The sequence below is a fragment of the Orycteropus afer genome, unplaced genomic scaffold, assembly GCF_000298275.1.
Source record: "Orycteropus afer afer isolate SDZICR_OR568_19922 unplaced genomic scaffold, OryAfe1.0 scaffold00057, whole genome shotgun sequence".
NCBI lineage: Eukaryota > Metazoa > Chordata > Mammalia > Tubulidentata > Orycteropodidae > Orycteropus > Orycteropus afer.
Genome location: NW_006921644.1, coordinates 12,262,842 through 12,285,837, shown reverse-complemented (window position 1 = coordinate 12,285,837; position 22,996 = coordinate 12,262,842). Strand labels below are relative to the sequence as shown.

Here is a 22,996-nt window from a genome sequence, read left to right as displayed (position 1 = left end):
GGAGGCGAGACCCCACCCCCGGCTTCTGTGACCTCCTGCAAAGTGAGGGTGACGTGGTGGGTCTGTGGGGAGAGGAGACCTTCAGTGTCATCAGAAAGTCTCATTTGCTGGAAGCTGTAACACGCTGAAGAGCAAGGGCTGCTGGGTCTGGGGGTGATAACTGGGACTTGTTTTTATTTCTGTGTGTCTGCATTTGTGAAACTGTTGAAAGTGAAGGAAAAGAGCGTGACAGTGACTGTTGAAAGTGAAGGAAAAGGGCTGGTCGGCCACCTTTCACACAAGAGGACGCTGGGCCCAGCCTGGCAAGAGCCAGGGATGTCACCTGGCTGGCCAGCAGCCCCTGCCCCATCGGCCTCGGTTCTGGATGGGGCCGGGCCACTCTGCAGCTGGAAACTGCGGGGCCACCCTGGCCCCCCCCTGCTTGTTGTGAGTGACGGTGTGGTCTTCCCCAGTTACCCTCACAGGCCTGTTGAATTTCCATGGGGACCTCAGCAACCTGCCTGCCCTGGTCCTGTGGCAGCACCACTGTGCAGAGCCAGATTATCTGGGGCCTCGGGGACGTCACCATGGAGGCCCTGTCATGGTGCTGGGGCCAGGAGGAGAAACCTTGGGGTGCCCAGGCCTCAGGGTGAGCCCAGCGTAGTGTTTGCTCCACAGACCCTCAAAACCAAGGCCATGACAGAAGCACCCAGGGATGCGTCAATGCAGACTTGCATGTGGCAGCCCTGGTCACACCTCCAACCTCCGGGCTGGCATGGGACTCGGACTACATCTGGCCTCTGTGCCATCGTGCAAAGTAAGGGTGGCATGGCAGGGTCTACGGGGACCGTCACTGGCTTGGCCTCCTCCATCATGGTGTCACACAGGCTCCAGAGATGCCTACTGAGGGTGGGATGGGGCAGCGCCTCTGTGGACAGGCCCTGGGCCCAGTGTGGGCACCCGTGGGACACGGTGGTATGCAAACATGCCATCATTCTCGTGTCACCAAGGGGAAACTGAGTCACGGGGTGGCGGATGAGTGAGGATCAGGCTGTACGTTCACAGAGGTGAGCGCTCCCTTCAGCGCCCTGGCAGAGCCACCTCACTGCTGCCCACCCTGTGTCCTCGTTGGTGTGGGGGGTTGGGGGTTGGGGGAATGCGGGTGGACACTGCCTGGCCAGGTTAGTCAGCATACTGGTAACCCCATCCATGCCTTGCCCTGCCTGCAGCAGGAGGTGGCCGGGTGGCATTCCATCTGACACTCAGGTCTGTGCTATGGGCGGGGGTGGCCCCTGAGAGCTGGGCCACCATGAAATTTGTAAAAGCCACATTGGACAGGCCAGGAGATGTCGGGGTGCTGCAGGAGGCTGAGTCACAGGGCAGAGCTTCTGAGTCAGCACCCCAACCTCATGTTCCCGTGCTCAGAGGAGGAGGCATGGGGTTGGCAGCTCTGCCTGAGTGGGAAACCCACATTTGGAATGGTGGCCCTGGCCCAAGGGCGGCTACCTGGAAGGTCTCAGGAACCCAGTAGCTCTTATTAAGCCTGGTGCTGTCCCTGTAGACAGGCTGCTGTGGCCACTCTCTGCCTTGTGGGACACAGGCCGCAGGACTGGGACAGGGCAGCCAGCAGAGAGCAGGAAGGACGAGGTGCCCGGCTCACGGTGAGGCCATGTTGCGTCAGGGGTGGCCACAGGTTACAGTAATGGCTCTAAGTCATGCTTCAGATGACAGGCTTGGGCAGGTGGGGCTGGGGGAGGACCTACTGCTTCCTCCTCCCCCATCTGAAATCACCTCCTGCTCCCTCCCAGCTTGTAGGGCTGCCTTGTGACCCGAGTGTGCCTGAGCCCCAGGAAGTGGGGAGAGGCCAGGAATCTGCATTTCCTGCAGGCTCCTGGGGGAGGCTGGCACTGTGGGTCCACAGACGGACCCTTGCCTCACACTGGTTGGAAGGGCATCGGTGAGGACACAGTCCTCTGAGACAAGACCTGAGACCCTATATGGCTGTCTGGTGGCCCACCTAGTCACCTGCTCACAGGACATTTGCAGTGGGTGTTGTTTCCCTTCACCCAACTCAGTTGTCCAGCCCCGGTCCTCTCTGTCACCAGGACTAGCTCCAGTGTCACCCCCAGGGAAGCCATCCCTGGGTACCGTCTCGGGGCACTCGCCTGGCGCTCCTCACACACGGCTGTAGTTCGTTTTCACTGCATTCGTCATTGTGGTTATCTGTCTTTGCCCACACTGAGCTCAGTGGGCCAGACTTGGTTTGCAGGCTCTGTGGCCAGTGCACAAAGCGTGCTCTCCCCAGGTGCCAAGGCAGCCCCTGCTCGGCTGCATCCATCAGCAGCCCCTGTGGGCGCCCCACCCTCCTCCACCCCTCGCTGTCCTCCTCACCTGCCTCCTGTCCCCAGCAGAGATGGCAGTTGGTTGATAAGAGGCTTGGTTTCCTCCAACCCTTCAAGGTGGGGGCAGGGCGTGTGGGCCTGGGTGGGAACACAGCCCCTGGTGCCCTTGACCTTGCGGGGGCGGGGGGGACGGAGAGCGCTGAGCAGACACCGGCGATTGGCTGGGGGAGCAGCCCTGAGTCTGGCATGGGGAGCATGGGAGGAAGGGGCTCTCAGTATATCTTGAGTTGTGGGGGAGGGCCCTTCACTGACCTCTCAAGTTCTGAGGACAGGGCTGGGGGAAGGTCAGTCCCCTGTTCCCTGCCCACCTCTGTTCCAGCCATCCTTGCCCTGGCAAGGACTGTAGCCATCAACACGGCCCCTCTGAAGGCCACCAGCCCTGGCCCTCTGTCCCCTGCCCCTGGCAATACCAGGTCTGAGCCCTCCTGCTGGCGGCCCTCCTGGAGTAGACTTCCCTGGCATGCGTCTCCTTGTCTGCACAGTGGGGCAGCAGCCCACCTCCTGGGCCAGTGTGAGGCATCCAGGGCTGATGTGAGGTACGCGTGGTGCCAGGGCCTGTTGAAGTACACTGGGGAGACTGACCAGAGGCATAGGACCTAGCTCAGCTCAGCATTTCCTACTCCTCGTGACTTTACCCTCCCTGGGTAGGGGACATCCACTGCCCACCTGTCCCCATGGCAGGGCCCACCTGGTCTTTCTCCACACTGTCAGCTTGTCCCTGCCCATCTGTCCTGCTCTGTAGACCTTCAGTGGTGGCCGTGCCCCTGGGCGGCCGACATACTAGCACTTCTCAGCCTTGGGCTGAGTGTGGGAGAAATAAGAGTGTCTCCCAGCAACACTGACACCGTCGCAGGTTGGGTGTCGGCGCCTGGTCACCTGGTGGTATCCCTTTGTTTGAGCCCACAGGCCTCCTTGGGCCGTACCCACGTTTCATGACGGTGTGAGGGAGGGGGCCGTGTAAAACCAGGTGTCCCAGCACCACACTCATAAACCTCACAGGCCCTGAGCCGGCTCCTAGCCAGGCTCCAAGGAGGTGACCAAGTGTTGGTTCCCTTTGCTGTCCTGCACACGGGCTGCGGAGGGCTGCCTTCTCGCTTCCCAGCTCCGCGGTGTGTGGGTACGTGAGCCTCCCTGGAGCACGGGGCCCAGAAGCCCCAGGCCTGGCCCGTGAGTGCCCTCTCAGGTGCTCGATCCCTCGGACACTGTCCGTCTGAGGGCGTAGGCAGTTTGTTCACGGAGGGGCTCTGGGGTTCCAGCCTTGTCAGCTGGGAAGTGCTGGAAGGACTCGTGTCTGAGCCCCCTCCACAGAGGGAGGGGCAGACTCTGCCTTGGACTTCTTGCTGCTTTCTGTGTCTGTGAGTGGGAAGGGCCTGGGGCAGAGACTGCCACGCGGGCCCCCCAGCTACTGCCCAGCGCCCTGTGGAAGCGAGAGCCTGTAAGCACAAGTGTTCTGTGACCAGTGCTGGGTTAGTGTGCACGGGGGCCTGTGAATGTGGACCGCGCCGGAGGCAGGAGGCGGAGGGTGGAGAGCTGCCTGGGTCATGTGTGCTGATTTGGGGTGAGGAGCACAGGGGGTTTGAACAGAGGACCTTCCAGGTGCTTGGTGCTTCAGAGCTGGGCAGGGTCAAGGCCTTGGGGTGGGCGACCGCCACCCTGGGAGTCCCGATGTCATCTGCCCCTTCCTAGCCATCCTCTTGGTGCATCGTCCCAGGCCCTGCACCTGGGGACTTGGGGACATCAGGCCGGACTGGCCGTCCTCATCCGCAAGACTGTGTGGCCAGGCCTCCCCAACCTCCGTCCTCCAGAAAGGTGAGGTTCAGCCAGCTCTCTGCTGCACCGCATCGCTTCCTAAAAGTTGGCTATGGGTTTGATTCCATACTCTGCCTCTTAGGGGGGCAAGTGTGGCCTCAGAGCCCTGAGGGGTTTTAAGGCGTCGTGTTTACAGGTTCTCGTCCGAGCCAAATACGGCTGTGTGTAGTGTGTGTCCTCACCTGGGGGGTTGGGACGTGGGGATTGCTGTGCCCTGTACACCGGGTGGAACCCTGCCCTGGGCCCCACCCTGCAGCTTCTGATCCTCCCCAGGCCCCCCAACTTCTGCAGAGCCCCCCTTGTGGCCAGCCATTGGGCAGAAGAGCCAGGCCCTCAAGGTGCCCAGGCCAGGTCAGGACACCTGAGTCCCATTCCTGCTATTCTGCTGATAAGTGTCAAGGACAGTGTGACACACGTCCCTGGCCCCTCCAGCCCTTTGGTGCATTCCTCGTTGGGCACAGTTCCCTGTCCACATGCTGGGCCGAGTGAGCTGCCTGGGCCCGAGCCCTCACAGGTGGGGGGCCAGTTGGTACTCTGGCCACCGCTGAGCGCTGTGCACTGCACAGACCTGGGAGGATGGTCCCACTTGGCAGAGGGGGAAACTGAGGCGCAGAGAGGCCAAGAGGTCACACAAGCAGGGAGAGGGTTGGCCCCTCGGGCATGTCTGCCTGGAGGGCGCTGTTACCTCACGTTTCCTTTCCCTCCCCCACAGTGGACTCTGCTCCTCGGTGGATGTGGGCTGTTTTCAGGGGCCCTAGCTGTAGTGCGCCCTGCTCGTTCTGGGGACTTGTATACGTGTGGGGACACTTCGTCCAGAGCGTCTGTGAAAGGGGGAATGCTGCCCTAGCCAGAGGCAGGAAGGGAAACTGAGTCACGCTGTGAGCCTCACTCCATGGGAGAGACAGCACTGGGCGAGGGAGCCAGGCATAGGGCATCCTAGGTCACATCAGGCAGCAGCTGACTGTAGGGAGAGAGCAGGTATGTCCCATGCCGGGAGCGCAACTGAGCCTCCCCTGTACAGACAGCACCCAGTTTGCTGGGGACCACAGAGCCCCCAGATGGGGGGCAGAATGCCAGAGTGGTGATCAGAGCAGAGGAGGGCCCGTGTTGGGCCTTCGTTCCCTGGCCATGTCACCGGCTGGCTGCTGCACCGGCTGGAGCCAGGCTGAGCGAGGGTCCCTCACCAACCAGAGCCCAGAAACGCTGCCCAGGACCCTGCTTCAAGGGCACTGAATGGGACACAGGTGGGACTCTGGCTGCTCTTTACAGGAGCCCTCGCCTCCGGCAGCTCCTGTATGTGCAGCTCCTGGGAAGGTGGCCCCGGCGGAAGTGGCTGGGACCCCTCAGTCTTGTAGGGTGATGAGACAGGTTGGTCCCAGCAATTCCACACCTCATGTGCAGTCCCCAACCTATGGCTTTGCCAGCCTTGACACACAGCCAAAGTCTCAGGGTTCCGTCTTGGTAGGCCCAGCTGGGGGCCCACGCTCTTGGCCCCCTTGTTCTTGCCCATGCCAGCCCTGCCCGGGGTGCCCCAGAGGCCAGGGGAGCTTTCCTGTGCAGCAGGTAGGACAAGGACTCAGAGGCTCCCTGGGGCTTCAACATGTAGGTGAGGGTCTGAGTTAAGCATGGCCGGGGTCCTCTCCCTGCCCAGGGGCCTCTCTTCCACTGTCTTCTGTTGTTGCTGGCTCAGGAAGAGGCCTGTTTTCCCACCGGCTCCAGCTCCTCTAGGGGGTGGACTCCTCCTCACACGCTGCTAGACCCCCCACACACACCAGCCCTTGGGCCTTCCCTGGTACATCACTGGCCCCCTTCCCTCTGCCTCAGCTGCCTACACCTCTGACCTCCCAAATCTTAGCTGGACTTCAAGGCCAAAGGTGGATGCCTACCTCCTCCAGGCAGCCTGCTGGGACTGACCCTCCTCTGGCCTCCTTGCAGTCAAGTCACAGTGCAGGCCACGTTCTTGGCACTTAAAGCAGCAAGGCCACTCGGGTGGGGGCAGACAGGGAGTGCTTGGAGGGTGCTTGCTTGGAGTCAGACATCTGCCCGTCACCCAAGCCCTCCCTTCTTAGAGCCCTCTCTTCATTAGGAAAGGAGGGGGTGGTGAAGGGAGGTGTGACCAGGGACCTGCAGTCACTCTTGGCCCCTGCCCAACAGGCTGGCCTCTCTGCCCCTTCCCGAAGGCAGGCGAGAACAGGGCACTAACAGCCTCCCAGCCTCCTCATATGCACCTCCAGGTCACCCCCCAGAGCTGGCCCAGCAGCTTGGCCCTCCCTGTTCCGCAGGCCAGAGTTAGGGACTCCCTGGCCGCCTCTTGTTTGCCTGCTCAGTGCCGGCTCCCTGGCAGGGCTGATGGCGGAGATGGAGTCAGGGAGACCAGCCAGAGCCACCCCATCTCACAGACTGTCGCTCGAGCTTGGGTGATAGAGGAAGTAGGCTTGGGCAGGTCAGCCTTAGTGGAGGAGGGCCTCATTGGGCCCTTTGCCCTCTGAACCTCAGGCTCCTCTCTGAGCAGGGGGTGACAGTCATGGACGGAGAGCACATGCTGCCGGTGCCGCTGAGCACTGGTGGGAGTGTCTCCACCTGACCACGCTGCTTGCTGGGCCCTGAGACACTGTGTCTTCTCCAATGAAAGGGTGAATGAACTCGGATAGGGGTGTGATCCCTCATGCCCCAGGGGTACCCCAAGGGAGGTCACTGGGGCTGTCCAGCCGGGGAGGCTTCCTCTAAGCAGATTGCCTCTGGAGGCGAGGTACCCCCACCCCCACCCGCACTGGGGATGCAGTGGCGTGCGTCCCGAACGCTTCCCACACCCTCCACTCTGACCCCGTTCCCTTTGGCTCCGCTTTCCCATTTCCCGCTTTGGCAGACAGAGCTTCTGGGAGAATCTTGCCCTCCTCCCGGCCTGGGGGTGGGGTGCAACAGATGGAATGCGGGAGGGTGCTCCCAGGCTGGCGGGCTGCTCAGACCCCCCAAACCCAGCTGCACTGACCCCTTCCAAGGGCAGCCCAGCATCCGCACAGCCGGGCCAAGGCAAACGCGCCCCCGCCCCCAGCGCCTGGATTGCCTGCCTGGGGACAGGGCTCTGGGCTGGCCCTGCCCTACACAGCTCTCTCCAGACCTCAGGTCTGCTTCTGGAGCCGGCAGGGGCTGCAGGGACATGCGTCCTGTCAATCTGCCCCCTGCTCCCTGGGAGCTACATTCCTACCGGAGGGCACACCCCCAGGTGTCGAACTTGGCACTCCAGGGGAAGGAAGTGGGGCTGGGCAGGCAGCGCGCTTCCCCAGGTGGCAGGGAAGGAGAGCAGCCCAGGGGCTGTGGCTTGGCGGGGTGTCCCAGCACTGCCTTTCTTGGCCTTATGGGAGCACAGCAGTGGGTGGAGCTGGGGGTGGGGGGAATGCTGGGTCTTCACAGGAAGCCAGGCAGGAGTTATCTTCTATGTGTGTGTTAGAGGGAGGGCACAGAGGGCCCATGGAGGGGCAGCATGAGGCTGGTGCCAGTGGAACCAGTGGGGGCGGACAGGCCAGGCTCCTGGAAACTTGGGGCCCTTGGCGCCGTCCTGTGGTTCAGACCCACGAGACATTGGCTGAGCTCAGTGCTTGGCTGGGAGCTGTCGCAAGCCCCTGTTTATGCCATAATCTGATCTAAAGCGTGCCCCCGCCCCATGCCTCCTTCTGGCCTGAGTGCCTCCCTTGGCCTGAGGGCCGGCCCAAGCAGGGCAGGCTTTGCCATCAGCCACCCCCACCCCAGAGGAAGGTGGTGATGATGGGGAGTCTGGTCATTCACAGCCACCCCCAGGCTATCTTTCCACCTCCTCACATCTGGGACCTGATCACCCCACCCAGCTGGTCTGCTGTGAGAGGGCCTGGGGCTTGGCCCTGCCGATGGTAGGTTGTCAGGAACTTGGCTGGACACAGCCTGGAGGATAGGGTAGGGGCTGCCACCCTCTTGTTTTCTGCCCACATAGCCCTTTACCAAGTTCAGAGGCACCCTCGCCCTCCCCACGGTCCAGCTGGTGGATGGCACTGCCCAGCACACACATGGGGGGGCCAGTGCCTTCCCTGCCTGCCCCCTCTCCACGGGGCTGTGCCTGCCGACAGCGTGAGGGGTGTGGATCACATGGTGGGAGGTAGGGGGGCTGTGCATCCTGCTTTTAAATGACGCCCCTGCCTGCCCCGCATGCTCCAGCTCTGCCCGTAAAGGGGGTGGTGCAGGGGTCCCCAAGGGTGAGTGGGCAGCACAGGCTTGGGGTAGTCATGGGATGCCATCACGCCGTGGGCCTCAGGCCTCAGATGTCACTGGCTGTGCCTCCCTCTCTGCAGTCCCTCCCGACTCTTCTCACGTCCATCCGTCTGGCCGCACGGCAGCCTCTGCCAGACTACCTTCCCTGTCAGCTTCTGTCTGCTCCCAAATGTCACTTTCCCCAGGAGCCCTCCCCAGTGCCTGCCAGGTCCAGCACCCTGTCACAGGCTTTGCACGTTGTCACCAAAGCACTTGTACTTGTTCAGTGGCAGGTGCTCCTGGAGGCTGGGACCCAGCAGAATAGTAGAACCCTCAGAAGAAGGTGACTCGGATAGGGGGTGAGTGCGTGGATGGACAAAGGTGGGGCAGTGGATAAGCGCTTGGCTGCTCACTGAAAGGTCGGCAGTAGGAACCCGCTAGCTTCTTCGTGGGAGAAAGCTGGGGCAGTGTGCTTCCGTAAAGATCACAGCCTTGGAATCCTACGGGCCAGTTCTGCTCTGTCCCCAGAGTCACTATGAGTTGGAACTGACTCAGTAGCACATAACAACGTGGATGGATGGATGGATGGATGGACAGATGTGGGGAGTGGGCAAAGAAATAGATTGTTGAGTGGGTGTATGGATGGGTGGGTGGCTGGTGGATGACAGATGGTTAGGTGGATGGACAGACAGATAAATGGCTGGCTGTCACCTGGCTGGAGCTCTCACCTTGGCTGCACATGGGGTGGGTACCCTGTGGGGGCAAGAGGCAGAGCCTAGTGGGTGGGAAAGTGCAGCTCCGAGGACAAAAGGGAACTGTAGGGGCTTTTGCCGTAAGTGCGCTTCCTTACCCCCCCCCCCGCCTCTTGGGCCAGATCGGATTGATTTTTTTATGAAAATGTAATTGTTGAAAACTTTAGATTTCAGCGTTGTTGATGGCTCCAGCTGGTATCTGTAATGGAAGGAGATGGCGTCTTGATTTTAGGGGCAACTCCTGGGTGGGGCAGTGTCCCGAGAGGAGGGCGCGGCCCGGAGAAGACAGCTCCCTGCCACAGCAGCGCCGCCACGTGCCCTCGTCCTCTCTCCTTGGTTCCGGAGTTGGGGTGCCTGGGGGAGACAAGGGCCTGCATTTGTGACTCATCCTGTGCCCCAGGCCTGCTCTCTACCCTTCATGGCACGTTTCCCTCTGGTGTTACTGAGCACCGGGGGCAGGTTGTGCTGACCCTGTTGTGTTAGCCAGGCTTCTGCAGAGAAACGGCCATGAGATACACATGTCCGCATGGGAGCCCCCAGGCGGGGTCAGCATTAAGCTCTCAGCTGCTAACCAAAGGTTGGAGGCTTGAGTCCACCCTGAGGCACCTCAGAAAGGGCTGGTGATCTGCGTGTGAAAAACTAAAAGCCCACAGTGGCACATAGTTCTGCTCTGAGCCACGTGGGGCCGCCAGGAATCGGGGTTAACTTGACGGCACTTGGTTTGCAGGTCTGTCAGTTACTGTAAGGGACTAAGTGTGGAAGAGGACAGTAGACCCCCCTTCTGAGGATACCACTTTTCTGGGCTCTGGGCTTTCACCAGCTCCTCCTCGCCTGGTCACGGGCTGTCCAGGGATAGCGGGATTTTGTGGTGAGGGCTGGCTCCTCGTACGTAGCCTCTGCTGTGTCTCTGGTTACTGGGTGGGCCAAGGGCAGCAGTGGTTCTAGCCCTTGGGGCTGTGGGTGTACCTATGTGCCGCCTACAGCCTTTGTGCCGTAGATACCCCAGAAAAGGCCATATGGGACCCCAGTTCCCTGGTGATGGGGCCTGAGTCATGCAGAAGCCCTTCACGGCTCCGCAGCTTTCATTTGATGCCTGTGAGTGGGGACCGCTTGTGTGTTGAGGGTGTGCACAGGGGTGCAGCCACACGGGGCCGGGGACCGTGGTGCTCAGAGGCTGGCTTTTGCCCTGCTGTGCCTCCAGGCGACACACTCTCTCCCTGCAGCCTGCCTGTCCCGCATCAATGCCCTCTCACTGGCCTACCTGCTGTTCCTGCTGCTGCTGCCCTGGTTCGAGGGCCCCACCCCACGAAGTGTCCGAGGTAAGCGCCTACCCGCCCAGGGCTGGCTTCCCTGCTCGCCCAGGAAGAGGGGAAGAGGGTCTAGGTGCCCAAGAGGGAAGAACATAGACCCTGGAGAGGGACAGAGTTTTCCCTACAATTCTGAGTAAAGGATGAGGCCCCGCCATAAACTTGTCCACCATAAAATCGACTGGGGAGCCTTTCCTTCTGATGACAGCGCTCTCACCTGGTGTGTTGGAGGGGAGGGGCCGGAGCCCCGGGAAGCCCAGCCCTCCTCCAGGGAACAGGTCCCCACTGGGATGCCCTCTCCCTGTGGGGGTGCTCAGGTCCCACACTGCAGTCTGTTGTCCCTCTGGGCCCGAGGCTGCTCTGGTGGTCCCCGGCTCCATTCTCCCACCCCAGTGTGTGTGCACTGGCTGGCTCTGTGTTCTCTCACTGCCATGTGGAGCCATTGGTGTTGGTACTTGAGTCTACACTGGTCCCTGCTGGGCTTTGAGCTCCCAGACGCAGGGGCTCTGTCTTAACCATCTTCATGTGCAAAGAGTGGGATGAAAGGAGGTCCTAGGGCCACCATGCCCACAAGGGTCTGGGCAGTTGGGCCCTGAGGGGCTGCTACCATGTCCTCAGACCCCTATGTGAGCAGGTGGGCGAGGAGGCTGCCCCCAGCCCTTTTCTTGGCCTTCCTGGACCCGCAGACACTAGGGCGGGAGGGGGTGGGCAGCAGATGTCAGGGGCCTCCGTTCCCATCCTGGACCCTTGCACTGGCTCTCCGGATGAGGCAGCTACCTCTGGACCCAGCTTCTCTGGGAGCCAGCTGCTAAGAGAGCCTCCGGAACCTGCAGGGACCCCTGGGCATGGGGAAGGCCCTCAGCCAGTCCTGGAGGGGGAAGGAGAGGCACTGGGCCTGGAATGAAACCCTGGGAAAGCCAGCTGCTACCGCATGAAATCTGACTCCCATGGAGACTGGGCGTCAGCAGTCACCCTGCCAGCCAAGCTGAGGACCGGTACTGCTGAGACCAGCTGGGAGCACCAGCCCGTGGCCACTGCCTGCGAGGGGGCAGGGCTGGACATGGTCGAGTGGGCGCCCCGGGGCCACAGGGTGGGAGGCACTTCCTGTTACTGCAGAAACAGACAAGCCGAGTGTTGTAAAGGCCCACGTTCACTCCCGGGTCTGCAGAGCAGGCTCCCCCCAGTCCCACAGGCCCCCCCCTTCCGGGGGCTCCAGTGGGGCCATTGTCTGGCCTGGGCAGCTTCTGGAGCGCCCGCGTTCCTTGGCTTGTGGCCCCTACCCCTGTTGCGGAGCAGCAGTGGCCACCTGTCCTCCTCCCTCCCACACACTCCTCTGCCTCCCCCTCTGGGACAAGCACCCTTGGGTTGCACTGGGTCCCTGAATCCTCCAGGATGCTGCCCATCTCAACAGCACTCAGCATTCCGTCTGTTACCTTAGTCCCCTTGCCATGTGACAGGACGGTCACAGCTTCCAGGGAGGAGGGTTTGGCATCTTTTGGGGCTGTCACTCTGCCACCCACAGGGTAAAAGTTCACCCCCTGGCCTACTGGCAGCTGGCCCTCCCCTTCCCCCAGGGCCCTTCCTGGCTCACGGCACTTTGCAGAGTGCCCTGGTCCAAGAGGAAGGAGAAATCAGATGTGAGGGGGAGGTCATTCTGTGAATGGCCCCCCTAGCTAGAGCCCCTCAGGACAGCTGCCTCAACAGCTGGGGTGGGGGCTGCCTCAGCTGGGCTGCCCAGTCCACAGCTGGGGCGGGGGCTCACTGGGACTGGGTGTGGGTAACTGGGCATCACCATCTCACCCCTCCCTGCTTCTCAGTGTGGAGCCCCTGTGCCCCCAGCTTAAAAGCCATTTGTTCCGTAAATATTTCATGCCCCGAGTGCAATTGGAAACGCCTCACTCAGATCCACTGTGGAGAAATTGGGCTCTCTGTCCAGATCCAGGAAGGAGGGGGCTACTGGGAAGGGGAAAGCAGGCCTGCTGCCTGACACCCTCTGTCCGTCCATCCCTCTATCTTCAGAGGTCCTTTGGGGACACTGCCTGAATTTTCCGGGTGGGAGGAAGAATTTGTGAGACTGGCTGTGGAAGCCCCTGGGCAGCGGGGTATGACCAGAGGCTGCCAGCCTGCCTGTCAGGCCTGGAAGGTCTGACACTATCCAGGGGCCTGTGGGCTGGCCCAGGCCTGACAGTCGGCTCCTCGATGGACACCCAGTGATGGTGCAGGGAGGGAAGAGGCAGGGCGTGTGCTCGGGCAGGTGTGCACACCCAGTGATGGTGCAGGGAGGGAAGAGGCAGGGCGTGTGCTCGGGCAGGCGTGCTCGGGCAGGTGTGCGGCAGGTGTGCTCGGGCAGGTGTGCTCGGGCAGGTGTGCTCGGGCAGGCATGTGCAGACGCTCCTCAGAAAGTTCAGGCCTTCCTCAGGACAGGGCCTTATGTGCAGTCATGTTGTCAGAGGCCGAGGTGTCCGGAGTGTGGCGACCCTGTCAGCATTTAAGGGGCTCAGGGGAGCCACAGCTTGGCCTTGGCACAGAGAGCCCACCCTTGTGATCACCACCCTCCTATCTGCGTCCTGCCCTCAGCCTTGACTGAATCCTTGCGGGAAGCCTTCCAGAGTAGGCTGGCTGGCCCCCGCCCCCGCTTCCCGCCCAGCTGGTACTTCCATCACTGTGGCTGCCACTGGGCCAAGCTGACACGGTGCTGGCTCTCAGCTCTGCATTGGCTGTTGCAGATGGCGCTGGGGCTAGGGCAGCTGAGGCTGGGAGTACTTGGGCCTCCGCCCCCTCTGCTTTCTGCCCTCAAGCTGTTTTGTACACTCTCAGAGACCCTTGGCTTCCTAGTCTGTGAAATGGGAGGGCAGTGACTCCCACCTCCTGAGTTTTTGGTAAGGGTGACAGTGAACAGTTTCCCACCCGCAGAAGTACAGGCCCCACGGGTGGGTTTCATCCGTCCTCAGTGTGTGTGAAGGGGAGAGGACCTCCAGCCAGCCACTTGTCCTGGGCAGGGGCTCATTAGCTGAGATGTGGGCTTTTCCGGGTGTGGCTGTCTGTCCAGCTGCTTCTAGGCCTGCCTCTGCCCAGCCCAGCTCCACCACTTCCTGAGGGTCCCTGCCTCCTTACTCCAACCCCAAAGTCATCGTCCTTCTAGCACCCCTACCCCCACCAAGCTTCAAACCCCTTGCCCCAACCCTCGGGCTCTGCAGCCCCACTCACCGAGCCCCCAGAGCCCTGCTCACCTTTCCTCCTGCCACTGGGCCTTTACCCAGGCTGCTCCCTCTGCTCAGCCTGCCCTCCATCACTCCAGGGAGTGGCCACTTCCTTTGCTTCATGCCCCTGTCCCTCACAGACTGGGGCATTGGGCACCACAGAGGCCACCCCTCATGGTGACTGCTCCTCCACACCCTGTGACACCCACACAGTCTCAGCCTGGTTCAGGGGCGGGCAGAGTGTTTCCTTCTCTCTGCCTCTGTGCCCCTGGCTCACTCATGCTGTCAGATGGGCAGGGCCAACCTCCGGGAAGCCTTTCTCTTGCTCCCTGTGCACAGCAGCTCATCTCTGAATCCAGGCCACAGCAGAGCCCAGCCGGCGACTGTGATGAGGGCGACTGTGATGAGAACGGGAGGTCACTATGGTTACAGAGCCCCACCAACTTCCTGGGGCGGGACTCCTAGGACCCCACATCCATGCTGGTGTGTGTCTCAGCTGAGAACCAGAGAGTCTACCCTGGGCCCTGAGCCTGACCCACCCGCTCTGGCTGCAGGTCACACCGGCCGCCTCCTCCGGGCCCTGCTGTGCACCAGCCTCCTCTTCCTGGCAGCCCACCTGGCCTTCCAGATCTGCCTCCACACAGTGCCCCGCCTGGACCAGCTGCTGGGCCCCAGCTGTGAGTCGGGGGAGGAGGGGGAGCTGGCCTTTCTGAAGTGGCCTAGATGCTTGGGGACGGGCCCCTCGGCTACCCTGCCTCCCCAGGCTTTGCCTAATATGGGCGGCCCTGAGCACGGGCCACAGTTCTTGTCCAGGGCCCACAGCCTCAGGTTAGATGGTCCCATTAATAACCTGGCCTGGGACTGGGGCTTAGCTAATCCCCGAGGCCGGAGTCCAGCTCACAGCCCTGGCCCCTCCACGGCCCCTCCCTCTTGTCAGCACCCTCTTCTGGTTCCCTGGCTGTCCTCGGGCCCAGAGGCCCGGCAGGGTGGCGCCCTCTCCTCGGGGACAGCACCTCCTGTTGGCCCCTCTGGCCTGCCTGGTGCCAGCTCGCCCTTAGCGATGCCCAGCCCCCACACTGGTTCCCATGCCCCCACCTCACCCCCTGGGCTTTTGACGGTGTCCGCCCTGCTTTCTCCTTGGTTCTGGTTGACATTCCCCTTTTGCGGTTTGGAACTGAAGCCTAGGGTGGGCCATGTGCCAACCAACTGTACCCCCAGCACCCCGTCACCCACACTGGGTAGCAGCTGTGGGATTGTGATTGGCCCCCAATTTGGTCAGCTTCCTGTGGGGTGGGGGATGGGGTGTGATTATGGCTTGGAGGCCCAGTGTGCCCACCTCTCCCTGCCAGGTTGCAGGTCCCTGTCCTGCCCTTAGGACTGGCGTGGCTGTCCTCTGGCTGGGCCTCAGTTTCCCTGTTGTAGAGGCAGTGGGGCCGAGAGCTTGTGAGCACCCCAAGACTGGTCATGGGTCCTAGGCAGTGCCCACCGGTGGCCTACACAGGGGGCAGCTGCCCACACACCCCCTGACCCGAGCTCCTCTCTGCTCTTCCCTGAAGGCAGCCCCTGGGAGACACTCTCTCGGCACATCGGGGTCACAAGGTAAGAGCCCCCCTCCACATGCCTGGGCTCAGGGAACCCCTCTGAGGGTTGTGCCCCACACCCTATACCCGCCCATCCTCCCCTGTCCAGGCTAGACCTGAAGGACATCCCCAGTGCCGTGCGGCTTGTGGCCCCTGACCTTGGGATCCTGGTCGTCTCCTCCGTCTGTCTCGGCCTCTGTGGGCGCCTCACCCGGGAAGCCCGGCAGACCTTGCACTCCCAGGAGTTGGTGAGGGGTGCAGGCGAATGGGCAAGGGGGGCGTGAGTGAGGGCAGGGTGGGCACTGCAGGGCTGGCGCTCCTGGCCAGTGTGAGGATGACGTTAGCTCCTCTTCCCTGTGAATGCACGCTTCACTGTGCAAGAGGGCATTAGCTCCTACAATAGACACAGAGCCCTGGGAGACAAGAGGTTAGCCCCGTGCCTGGGGCTCGCCAGGGTTGAAATTTGGGCCATGCCTCTGAGATCTGCCGTCTGGTGTCTGAGACCTCCCGAGGTTCATCTGCCCCTGGCAACTGCTTGCAGGCATTGTTGCAGGGAAGTCAGTCGCTGGGATAAATGGCCTTGGTGGCTGTGGATGCTGGGACATGCTGCTCATGGGGGCAGGGTGCTGAGCTCCCTGAGAGCTTAAGCCCTAAGTCACAGACCCCATCCCCGAAGCCCCAGGTGCTGGGGGACCCATGAGGTTTGGCCTAGATGTCCTAGCTATTAAGTAGCCTGATGAGCCCTCGTTGCCAGTGTCAGGCACAATTTATGACCTTCCAGGTGTCCAACACGAGGACCCTTGCCAGTGACTTGTCACCATGTAGGACTCATTTCACCCCTGGGCCCGCATCCCCCACCCACGTGTTGAGTGGGGCACCTCAGGCTCAGGGAGGAGAAGGGGCCTCCCCACAGCCATCTTGGCTGCCTCCTGCCAGTCCACGCTCACGCGCCCCTCCAGCAGGGGCTTCGAGAACAAGGAGCTGTTCCCAGTGTCTGTGGTGTCAGGCTCAGACAAGAGCCCTGCCTGCCCTCAGGCTCATGGGGGACGAGCGCACCCCTCTCCCTGCCTGAGCTGTCAGCCCCCCATCCCCGGGCAGGGTGCAGGCCAGGCGGCCTCTGGTTTCCCCATTAGTAGGTCAGGCTTCCTCCAACAGCTCTACTGAGCTATAGCTATCCCTGCAGCCTGGGGTGCTGGACTGGCTTCCGGGGAGGGGGAGGGTCTGCTCCCCATCCCGGGCTGCTGTCCATCCCTCAAAGCCCATCTGCCCTGCCCAGGACAGGCTGTGCTGTGGCGGCCATGGCCTTGAGGCAGCTCCTGTTCTGAGCCCCAGTGGCCCCAGTATCAAATGAGAGCCTGTCCTATGCTGGCCCGTGGCTGACCTGGACAGATGCCAGTGCTGGCCCCTGAAACCCAGGCGAGGCTGTGGGCACCCAGCACAGGCTCGACCATGGCACGGGCACAGTCCTGAAACCCAGAGAGCCCACCTTCGGACACCTGCTTGGTGGCTGACACACGCATGTGCACACACCCCAAATGCTGAGCCATGGCACATACGTGCGTGCACACACACAGCCCCTGGTCAGCAGACCCATGGGACATACGTGCGTGCACACACAGCCCCTGGTCAGCAGACCCATGGCACATGTGTGCTCACGCTCTCGTGCACCCCCACACCCCCTGTACCCCCACCTTCATCCATCCTCACAGGAGGCCTGCTACCCATGGGATCCACACCAGAGCTCGTGTGGGACACGTGTGCTCCCACTCCTGTGCATACACACCCTCTGGCATGTGTACAGAACACCCACATGAGCTCTGGTAGCCTGCTATGGGGATGAGCTGAGGGGACCTGGGTCTCCAGGGCAGCATGTGGGGCCTGTGAGTGGCCTGGCGTGGGGCCCAGTGGCTGCCCCCAAGCACCTGTCTTTCCCTGCAGCTGCTGTGCTGTTCTTCCCAGTCCTAGAAACTCCCATTTCCCATAGCCCTTCTTCCGGGGCTCTCAGAGCCTGGGCCAGGCCGGGGTGGCCCCTTCTCCAGCCTCCCACCCCCACCAGGCTGGCAGCTCACTTGCTGGGGCCAGCAAGGAGAGAGCTCTAGGAGAGGACCCTGGAGGGAGAGCAGTGCCTGGGCGTCGGATCCCGGCGGGCAGTGACTGTGGCCTCAGAGAGGGGTGGGTGGGACGCCCCAGATCCCAACCCTGCTCCTGGCTTAGCCACCCTTACCTTCGTCCCCTCCTTTAGGCCTCCCTGTGAGGCCAGGGCCTTTCTGGTTTATCTCCCCTCTCAGAGATGCAGAGGGGTCAAGCGACTTGCCTCAGGCCACGCCACCAGGGCTGGCAGAGCTGGGATCGGAGGACCAGGTCTGGTGCTGCACTTGGCTCGGCCACCACACTTTTGCACCTTGACTCTGGGGAGAGCTGGTGCCTGTTGCACAGATGAGGACTCTGAGCCAGTCAGCAGCCAGGCAGAGCTGCAGCTGATGCGAGCCGGGGCCCCTCCTCCACACCCCAACCTTCCCCAATGCGTGGGAATGGGAGGCGGGGCCAGAACGCACCCACTGGGTCTGTCCCTTCCCTTGGGACAGACCTGTGTGAGGTCAGAGTAGGCACGGTGGGGACAGTGTCAGGCAGGCTGCCACCCTTGTCACCAGAGGCCAGGAGGGGAAGGGACGGCCTCTGGGCTCCAGGCTGACTGGCTCCTGGGTGGGGCACCAGAAGGCAGGGTCCCACCCGGAGGAGCTGGCAAGGGGCAGGTGGGAGGGGGCTCGAGGGATGGGACACGTGGGAAACCTTGACCTGACAGTTCCTGCAGGACCCGCCTCACTGCCCAGGGGCCTGGGAGGTGGGAAGAGGGGGCCAGGTGGCCCAGCTCAGTGGCCTGGGCCAGTCCTCCTCTCTGGCCTTGGTCTCCTCGTCAATCCCAGGGGGCTGCAGTGGCTCTGAGAGGACGCTCTAACCCGTGGAGTGCTGTGTGCAAGGGGATGGGCCCATGTGCACGTGACACCCCTTCCTTTCTTGGTGAAAATTCCCACAGGGTTCTTCCTGAACACCTGCCCTGTGCCAGGCACCTGGGGCCCGAGCTGCCTGCCTGCACCTGTAGGGCCTCGTGGGAGAAGCCGGCTGGAGTGGGCACTTGAGATGTTGCAGGACAGCCCCCAGCCAGCCTGCCGCGCTCAGAGCCATTTGGTGTGCCAGGACTCGGCAGGACTGGGCATGGGGGCTGCTCTGGGAAGGCCTGCAAGCGTGGGGAGTTGAGCAGGCTGGGTGGCAGCGGACCTCGGGTGTGGAGACCACATGGATGAAGGCCACAGGCCCCCAGCCTGTTGGGGGAGATGGTGGGTGTGTCCCGAGGGGCCAGGCAGGATCCCATGGGGCGGGGATGCAGTAGCAGGTATTGGTACAGGCGCTGTGCCAGGCTGGCAGGACCCTCAGGCGGGGCCTGAGTACCAGTGCTCCCGGTGGGGGCTGAGGTGGCCCACGTGCCTGACCACTATCTCTTCCCTCCCACTCCTGGCAGGACAATGATGACAGGGAGGTCCAAGTCGACCCCAGCCCCCTGGTGGACTCTTGGGGTGCCCCTGAGCCAGCCCCCAAGTTGAGGTCGCGGCTGGCTGCCTGCTTCCAGGTCACGGCCCACTGGCTGCTTGTGGCTGTGGGGCGGGTCTTGGTCATCATGCTGCTAGCGTTGGCAGGTACCTGGAGGTGGGGCAGGGCGGAGTGGGTTGGGGCCCCAGAGGTGGGGTGGGAGGGGGCGGGGCGGGTACCGGGAGTAGGGTGGAGAGGGGGTGGGGGCCTGTGCTGCCCAGGTGAGCGCCACACTTCCTCCCTGCAGGTATCGCCCACCCCTCGGCCCTGTCCAGCATCTACCTGCTGGTCTTCCTGGCCATCTGCACCTGGTGGGCCTGCCACTTCCCCATCAGCTCCCGGGGCTTCAGAGCCGTCTGTATGCTGGTGGGCAGCTTCTGTGCTGGCCACCTCCTCTGCCTGTACTGCTACCAGGCACCCTACGCCCGGGAGTTGCTCCCACCCTCCAGCATCTGGGCCCGGTGAGCCACCGCTCAGGCCCCAGCCCCCACCCACCAGGCCCACATCCCCTCACGCTGGTGGCCGGTGACGCCCTTCTCTGTGGCAGGGTACTTGGCCTCAAGGACTTGGTGAGGCCCACCAACTGCTCCAGCCCCAACGCCCTGGAGCCACACCCCGGCCACGACTGGCCCGTCTACGTGAGCCCTGGGCTGCTGCTGCTGCTGTATGGCACCACCACGTCGCTGCTCAAGCTGCAAGGACGCCTAAGCCCGGCCCAGGTGAGCCCGCCCACGTGGCCGGCCTGGCTCCCGGCAGCGGGCTGTCTCCTGGGAGCTGACCCCATCTCGTCCCTGCAGAGGAAGGAGGCAGCCAGCGAGGACGAGGAGCGGGACGTGGAGCTGACCGAGGTGGACCAGTGGCCCCAGGGCCAGGTGAGAGCCACTGCCGAGGAGGAGGAGGGCCCAGTGAGGGCGCCGGGCCCTATGGGGTGGTGGCCCCACGCGGCCTGGGTGCTGCCCCCACGCGGCCTGGGTGCTGCCCTGTCCCCTGTCTCTGACCTCATGCTGGTGCGTCCTTCCCAGCACCTGAGGGCCCCCACGCCAGAGATGGACGCAGACAACTGCATTGTGCATGACCTTACGGCCCAGAGCCCTGTCCGGCAGCGCCCCTGTAAGTACATGCAGTACAGGCTGCCTGGGACCCAGGATGGGGTCTTACGGGCAGATACCTTTGTCCTCCACTGGCACACCCCTCCCAGGCTCCCCAGGCTGGGGCCAAGTGCTGCCCCCTGGTGGCCGCAGCCTCAGCCCCCTCCACCGTCTCTCCTCCACCCACCCAACAATGCAGTTGTCCGCGTCAGTCTCCTTGGGGCTGCATCATGCTGAACCCCAAGACCCCACACGGACTTCCAGGTCTCTCATCCCTCCCCACCTGCCTCTCGGTTTCAAGTGAACTTGACCACTTGGATTTAGACTGGCACCACTGGGAACAGCTGCAGATGGACCAGTGTCTGGGCCAAGGTGGACCCTGGCAGGTCCTGGCCTGAAACTATAGGTGTCGGCACCGTCCACAGAGGCAGGGGCAGGGGACTTTCTGGGTGTACTTCAGTCTTCACTCTAAGCCTTGATCTCCACTCTAGCTTGTCCTTGAAAGTGAGCTGCCCTCAATGGGAGCTGGAGGCCTTGCCTTCGGGGTGCCCTGTCTCAGGGGCCTAGGGGCTGTGTCAGAGGGGCAATGTCAGAGGGGCTGGGCCTAAGGCTGTCCTGAGGACAGAGCGTAGGGGCTGAGGGCAGTCGTGGCCATCCTATCTTGTGTCTTGGGAACCAGGAATCAACAGTCGGGAGCAGGGTCAGGCCCCAGGCCCAGGGCCCTCTGCTCCGTGCGCACCCTGACTTGTCTTGGGCACGGCCCCTCCCCTGCGCCCTGCCATCCCAGCCCTGCTCTTGTCCACGTCTGTCTCATATGGGGGCGGCCTGGTAGCCGTCCGTGTGGTGGAGCTGCACAGCTTGAACTCCAGCTCCCAGCATGACCCTGGTCTTCCCCTAGTGCGCCACAGGCTGGCCGAGCACAGAGAGCCGTCCCCCCTACACAGCCTGGGCCGCTTCGTCATGGACCAGAGCTACGTGTGTGCCCTCGTTGCCATGATGGTAAGGACCCACAAGGCTGGACCCCTCAGGGCTAGGCCTTCACCACCAGCCTGGGGAGGAAGGTAGCCACAGTTCCCAAAGGGGAACAGCAGTGGTCTGGGTAAGCCAGCTTAGCCCTGTAAGCCCGCATGTGTGTGCATGCTGTGTCCCTGGGATTGGCGGGCAGGCAGGCAGCACAGCCCCCGTGTGCAGACACCATCTGCCCCGCCAGGTGTGGAGCATCACCTACCACAGCTGGCTGACCTTTGTGCTACTGCTCTGGGCCTGTCTCATCTGGACGGTGCGCAGCCGCCACCAGCTGGCCATGCTCTGTGCACCCTTCCTGCTGCTCTATGGGCTGGCGCTGTGTGTCCTACGCTACGTGTGGGCCATGGACCTGCAGCACGAGCTGCCCACCAGGCTGGGTCCCGTCAGCCTGCGCCAGCTGGGCCTTCAGCACAGCCGCTACCCCTGCCTGGACCTTGGCGCCATGGTAAGGAGCTGTGGGGGCCACGGGCTCTACCTAATGACCCACAGTGTTGCCATTGTGTGAACCTGTGAGTGCAAACCTGAACCTACACATGTGTGTGTGTGAACCTGTGTGAGCAGATATGAGCTTGTGTGCATGTGAACCTGTACATGCAGATGTGAACCTGTGTGTGTGTGAACCTGTACATGTGGATGTGTGAACCTGTACATGCAGACGTGAGCCTGTATGTGCATAACCCTGTACGTGCGGACGTAGGCCTGTGTGTGTGTGACCCTGTACGTGTGGATGTGAGCTTGTGTGCATATGAACCTGTACATGTGTGTGCATGACCCTGTACATGCAGACGCGAGCCTGTGTGTGTGAGGACCTGTACATGTGGACGTGTGAACCTATATGTGCGGATATGAGCTTGTGTGCGTGTGAACCTGTATGTGCAGATGTGAACCTGTGTGTGTGTGAACCTGTACATGTGGACGTGAGCCTGTGTATGCATAACCCTGTACGTGTGGACATAGGCCTATGTGCGCGTGACCCTGTATGTGTGGATGTGAGCTTGTGTGCATATGAACCTGTACATGTGTGCGCGTGACCCTGTATGTGCAGACGCGAACCTGTGTGTGAGAACCTATACATGTGGATGTGTGAATCTGTATGTGCGGATGTGAGCCTGTGTGCGCGTGACCCCGTATGTGTGGACCTGAGCCTGAGGGTATGTGAACCTGTTCGTGCGGATGTGAGCTTGTGTGCATGTGAACATGTACGTGTGTGGACGTGAGCCTGTGTGCATGTGAACCTGTACGTATGGACATGAGTTTGTGTGCATGTGAACCTGTACGTGCAGACGTGTGAACCTGTATGTGTGGACGTGAGCCTGTGTGCGCGTGACCCTGTACGTGTGGACATGAGCCTGTGTGTAACCTGTACATATGGACATGAGTTTGTGTGCGTGTGAACCTGTACGTGCAGACTTGAGCATGTGCGTGTGTGCAGAGCAGGAAGCTGGGTGTGTGTGAACCCGAGTATGAGCACATGTACCCATGCGTGTGCACAGAGGAATTTGTGCAGACGTGGGAGCCCGTTGGCCTGTGGGTGAGAACACCAGAGCTTGAGCTCCCGGGGGCTGCTCTCTGCCTGGGGTCCCTCCCCTGCCCCAGCCAAGTGGGCTCAGGGCCGGGAGGTGTGCTGGGCGGCTGGGCCACCACCACGGTGACCCTCTCCTTCCGCAGCTACTCTACACCCTGACCTTGTGGCTCCTGCTGCGCCAGTTCGTCCGAGAGAAGCTGCTGAGGAAGGGGCGCAGCCCGGCCGCCCTGAAGGAGGAGCTAGGTGAGCCGGCTGGGCCGAGGCTGGGAGGCACCCCGCCTGCCTGTGTCAGGGCCGGAGCCACAGCCCCCTCTTGTGGCGGCCTGCAGAGCCCACGCAGACACAGAGGCTGCTCCGGGGCCTGGGGGAGCTGGTGTCGGGAGTGTTCGCCAAGTACTGGATCTGTGTGTGCGCTGGCATGTTTGTGGTCGTGGGCTTCGCCGGCCGCCTGGTCGTCTACAAGATTGTCTACATGCTCCTCTTCCTCCTCTGCCTCACTGTCTTCCAGGTGCTGTGTGGGGTGGG

The 22,996-nt window shown here is 62.3% G+C and overlaps 1 protein-coding gene across 1 annotated transcript in view; it reads left to right on the top strand.

The window, feature by feature from the left end:
* The first annotated feature begins 566 nt into the window (after positions 1-566).
* PIEZO1 (piezo type mechanosensitive ion channel component 1) overlaps positions 567-22,996 on the top strand; it is a 39,221-nt gene continuing 16,791 nt past the window's right edge. The window contains exons 1-19 of the mRNA XM_007939230.2: positions 567-628; positions 1,541-1,640; positions 4,093-4,190; positions 6,687-6,754; positions 10,158-10,255; positions 10,362-10,479; positions 14,222-14,344; positions 15,224-15,266; positions 15,357-15,495; positions 15,575-15,586; positions 18,765-18,939; positions 19,080-19,293; positions 19,380-19,551; positions 19,630-19,737; positions 19,855-19,942; positions 20,819-20,919; positions 21,131-21,391; positions 22,615-22,714; positions 22,801-22,979. Coding sequence (XP_007937421.2) covers positions 567-628; positions 1,541-1,640; positions 4,093-4,190; positions 6,687-6,754; positions 10,158-10,255; positions 10,362-10,479; positions 14,222-14,344; positions 15,224-15,266; positions 15,357-15,495; positions 15,575-15,586; positions 18,765-18,939; positions 19,080-19,293; positions 19,380-19,551; positions 19,630-19,737; positions 19,855-19,942; positions 20,819-20,919; positions 21,131-21,391; positions 22,615-22,714; positions 22,801-22,979 — 2,259 coding nt within the window. The remainder of the gene's footprint in view (positions 629-1,540; positions 1,641-4,092; positions 4,191-6,686; positions 6,755-10,157; positions 10,256-10,361; positions 10,480-14,221; positions 14,345-15,223; positions 15,267-15,356; positions 15,496-15,574; positions 15,587-18,764; positions 18,940-19,079; positions 19,294-19,379; positions 19,552-19,629; positions 19,738-19,854; positions 19,943-20,818; positions 20,920-21,130; positions 21,392-22,614; positions 22,715-22,800; positions 22,980-22,996) is intronic.